At 41.9% G+C, this 5,013-nt stretch overlaps 1 protein-coding gene across 1 annotated transcript; it reads left to right on the top strand.

Annotated features, from left to right (window-relative positions):
* The first annotated feature begins 711 nt into the window (after positions 1-711).
* Positions 712-3,510, top strand: LOC127327137 (uncharacterized). The gene is made up of 5 exons (XM_071827371.1): positions 712-739; positions 839-988; positions 1,316-1,529; positions 1,614-2,765; positions 2,886-3,510. Exons 1-5 carry the CDS (start codon positions 712-714, stop codon positions 3,508-3,510), a joined length of 2,169 nt encoding a protein of 722 aa, XP_071683472.1.
* The last annotated feature ends 1,503 nt before the right edge of the window (positions 3,511-5,013 follow it).

Below are 5,013 nucleotides of genomic sequence, written 5' to 3'. Positions count from 1 at the left end.
GAATTTTCTAAAAAAACAGGAAAGACCTATGCTTCGCAAAAACAAAAAAACAAGGAGATTCAACATATAAGTTTGTTTATGTAAAAATAAAGATTTAATTTATCCGTTTGAAATAGCTCAGAGCGCAATACACTGTTTATTGTCTGCAAAATAATCAAGATATCACATATTTCTTGTACGGGGAGACTGACATCGGGGACCCATGAGCCAGCAGCGTCGTCAACGTTTTAAAGGCGGCAGGCAGGGACGGAGGGAAGGGGGGACGAGCGGGGGCGAGACACCCCCCAACGAATCGCTCGTACCAGGGAAAAGAGTAACCAGATCGCTGATTTTTTGTCAAACCGGGCTGGTTCGCCCCCCCTATACGTAATTGCAAATCTTGCCAAAGAGCCAACAGGCCAGCCACGTTAAGGAAAACAAGAAATACGTATGCCCAACAGAGAAGGAGAGAAGTCCATCGATCAATCCTTGAGCCTGGCACCCACGATCAATTGATCGTTTCATCTGTACGCGTCGGCATCTGCGTCTGCGTCTTGGAACTTACGCGCGGACGCCTCGCCTCCCTAACTCCCTGCCGGCCGCCATCGCCCACCTAGACGGCTAGACCCAGCGAGAGTCCGATAGTTGCGACTTGCGAGAGCCAGACCGACCCAGGCACCCAGCGCAAGCGAGAGCTCCCAAATTTCGATCAGACGCCGGCGGCCGCACAGCATGAGCGAAAATCAGGGAAGAAAGAAAGGTCAGTCTACTGCAGTATTGCCAGATTTCATCCTTGCGTTGTAATCTCTCTCTCTCTCTCTTTTAACCTATCCCTGTACACTATATTTTGCTTATGTAGATATGAAGAGGAAAAGAGCCGGAATTCAGAAATTTTTCAAGCCAATTGATTCGGTGTCACAGCCAGAGCCAGATGAACAAGTAGACGATGTGCAAGCAGGCGAAGAAAACAATCCTAACTCGGCTAGAGGTGATGCTGAAATCGACCAAGGTATTCCCGAGCCAGAACAAGCGACGATTATAACCACAGATTATAATCGAGATCCAGGTAGACGTCTTCCAATCTGGGAACTCACTCCTGACAAGCAAGATGATGCTAGGCGTTTTTATATATCCGAGGGCCCCTATCAACCAATTTTGGATGAGTATGAATTTACTGGAACCGGTAGTAGCTGTCGTCGATTCCAAAGTGCTTGGTTCACAAAATTTTCCTGGTTGGAATATTCACCTTATACAAATCGTGCCTATTGCTTGCCTTGTTTTCTCTTTTCAAAGAAGCCAATTGGTAAGTGTGGTTCAGACACATTTTCAATCAAAGGATTTGATAAGTGGAAGAAGGTCAACAATGGAAAAGAATGTGCTTTCCTCACACATATGGGAACTAGTCCCAGTTCAGCCCATAATTTTGCAGTTCGATGTTATGAAAGCCTGAAAAATAATATGACTCATATTGATAAGGTGATTATAAAACAATGCAAGAAACGGGTTGCTGATGCAAGACTAAGGCTTACAGCTTCCATCGATGTTATTAAGTAAGCAAGAATTACTTAGTTTCAAATAACCAGAATTTCTTATTGCATGTTATCTAACAAATTTGCACTATTGATTTGCCTCAGGTTGTTAATGCGCCAGGCATGTCCCTTTAGAGGAAATGATGAATCTGAAGATTCCAAAAATCAAGGCAATTTCAAGGAAATCCTCAAGCTTGTGGGCTGTTATAATAAGGATGTACGGGAAGTTATGCAAAATGCTCCAAGAAATGCTAAGTACACATCACCAACTATTCAGAAGGAAATTGCTGGCATATTTGCTCGGAAAGTGCAAAATTCAATCACAAAAGAGATTGGTAATGGCAAGTTTACTATCATGGTTGATGAATCTCGAGATGAGTCTAAGAAAGAACAGATGGCAGTTGTTCTTCGATTTGTGGACATAGATGGAGAGATAAGGGAGCATTTCATTGATCTTATTCATGTTAGTGACACTTGTGCTTTGACTCTCAAGAATTCAATTATTGCTGTGCTAGTTGATAATGGATTGAGTGTCAAAGATATCAGAGGGCAAGGCTATGATGGAGCAAGTAACGTGAGAGGAGAGTGGAATGGGCTTAAGGCTCTAATTCTCCAAGAATTCCCTTATGCGTACTATATACACTGCCTTGCTCATCAACTTCAATTGGCTCTTGTTGCCGCTTCAAGGGAGGTACCAAAGGTCCACAACTTCTTCCAAAATGCAAATTTTATCGTTAATACTGTTAGTGCATCTCCCAAACGCAATGATGAGCTACTAGATAATCAGGCTATTGAAATTGCAAAAGAGATAGAACTCGGAGAGCTTGATACAGGAAGAGGGCTAAATCAAATAGGATCTTTACAAAGGGCCGGAGACACAAGATGGAGTTCCCACTACAAATCGGTAAAAAGCTTGTTAAGATTGTTTGGTGCATCTGTTTTGGTGCTAAGAGGTGTAGCAAATGACCGCTCAGTTCCGTGGAATTCAAGAGGAGATGCTGAGGGTGCCCTTAATTTCCTAATAACATTTGATTTTGTCTTCATTCTACACCTCATGGAGAAAATTATGAAGATCACTGATGTCTTGTGTGTCAAACTCCAAAATAAAACTCTGGATATTGCAAATGCACTGGATATTGTTTCTAATACCAAGATATTACTTGCTGAATTGAGAGAAGGTGGATGGGAAAGTCTTATAGAAGAGGTGAAAAACTTTTGTTTGAAGCATGAGGTTAACATCCCAGATATGAATCAAAAGTAAGTTTATTTTCCTATGTACGTACATAATCCAGTCTACATGTATTTAATTAAACCTAGTCATTATTGTCTAAATAGTGGAACTAATTTAAATCTATTTGATATATGTTGCAACTTTAGGTACGTTGATGTGAAGAAATCTCGAAATAAGCATGACAACACCACCGTATTCCATCACTACAAAGTAGATGTATTCAATGCTGCAATAGATCAACAAGTGACAGAGTTGAATCATCGATTCAGTTCTCAAGTAACCGAGCTACTTGATCTTTGTACATCCTTGGATCCGAGGCATGATAATTTTAATAAGTCCAAGATATGCAGACTAGTGGAAAAATTCTATCCTGCTGATTTTTCTAGTCAAGAGAGAGACAGGTTGGAGTGCGAGCTTCCACATTTTCAACTTGATACATCCAACCATCCAGAGATCAGAAATTGCAACTCACTTGCTGATTTGACAAAGGCAATAATTAAGACCGGTAAGTCATCTGATTATCCAATGGTTGAGAGGTTGTTACGCTTAGTGATCACTCTTCCGGTGTCAACTGCAACAGCAGAGCGAGCCTTTTCTGCTATGAAACTGGTCAAGACCGGTCTTCGCACTAAGTTGGGAGATGACTTTCTCCGCTATTGTGTGATAGTCTACATAGAGAGGGAAATAGCAGAAAAGTTTAGTGTTGAAGAAATTATTGAGACATTTGATCTTCGTGCTCATAAAGCCGAGTTCAAATTGATAGATATGTAACTTCATTCATATTCCATAAAAACAGGCAAATTTTGTTGTGTTCTGAGACCAAAAAAAAGCCATAATTTTGATGCTTATACTTTTAGCCCCCCCCATCTTTCGTTCCTGGCTCCGTCCCTGGCGGCAGGGGATGGAAAGAAAAAATAAACCAAAAATATGTTGGTAAAAAATCCAAGAAAAGAAACATTTCGTTCAAAGAGGATGACATGCGGGACCCATGAGGCAGCAGCATCCTCAGCGTTTATTGTTCATAGAGGCTGACATGTGGGACCCGTGGAGCCGGCAGGCGTCCTCAACGTTTTAAAGGCGGCAGGAGATCGAAATAAAATATAAGCCAAAAATCATTTGGTAAACAAAATCCAATAAAAGAAACATTTACCGTTCTGAGAGGATGACATGCGGGACCCATGAGGCAGCAGCATCCTCAACGATTCCAAGGCGGCAGGGGATCAAAGGAAAAAAACGAAATATCCAGAAGTTAATTAGGGGTTCAAAATAAATCCATCAAAGGAAACTTTTATTGTTCACAGAGGATGACATGTGGGACCGACCTGCCAACAGCGTCCTCATCGTTTCAAAGGGGGCAGGAGATCAAAAGAAAAAAGGCAAATAGCCAGAAATTACGGGTCAAAAATAACTCCAAGAAAGGAAACTTTTATTGTTCGTAGAGGATGACATGCGGGACCCATGAGCCAGCAGCTTACTCAACATTTCAAAGGCGGCATGAGATCGAAAGAAAAAGGCAAGTGGCAAAATATCAGGAGCCAAAGATAATCCAAGAAAAGAAACTTTATTGTACATAGAGGATGACATGCGGGTCCCAATTAGCAGCAGCGGTCTCAACGTTTCAAATGCGGCTTGAGATCAAAAGAAAAGAAAGTTGATTGTACATAGAGGATGACATGCGGGTCCCATGAGTCATCGGCTTACTCAACGTTTCCAAGGCGGCAGGGGTCAAAAGGAAAAGGAAATAGCCAAAAATCAGAGGGTGAAAAAAACCCCAAGAAAATAAGCTTTTATAGCACATAGAGGATGACATGCGGGTCCCATGAGCCAGCAGGTTCCTCAACGTTTCAAACGTGGCATGAGATCGAAAGAAAAAGGCAAGTGACCAAATATCAGGAGCCAAAAATAATTCAAGAAAAGAAACTTGAGTGTACATAGAGGATGACATGCGGGTCCCATTTAGCAGCAGCGGTATCACCGTTTGAGAGGCTGCCCGGGATCGAAAGAAAAAGGAAGTGATCAAATATCAGGAGCCAAAAATAATCCAAGAAAAGAAATTTTATTGTACATAGAGGATGACATGCGGGTCCTATTTTGCAGCAGCGGTCTCAATGTTTCCAAGGCGGCACAGGACCAAAAGAAAAATGAAGTAGCCAAAAATCAGGGGGTGAAAAAAATCGAAGAAGAAAGATCTCAATTGGGCTGCATCTGGACATCTGGGCCTTCGAACTATCCTGCTTGGCCTTTTGACTCGTACAATTTGAGCCCACTCCAAAA

Source organism: Lolium perenne, chromosome 3, assembly GCF_019359855.2.
Source record: "Lolium perenne isolate Kyuss_39 chromosome 3, Kyuss_2.0, whole genome shotgun sequence".
Taxonomy (NCBI): domain Eukaryota; kingdom Viridiplantae; phylum Streptophyta; class Magnoliopsida; order Poales; family Poaceae; genus Lolium; species Lolium perenne.
Note: the sequence above shows the minus strand (reverse complement) of the source record. Positions and strands in the feature narration are given on the sequence as shown.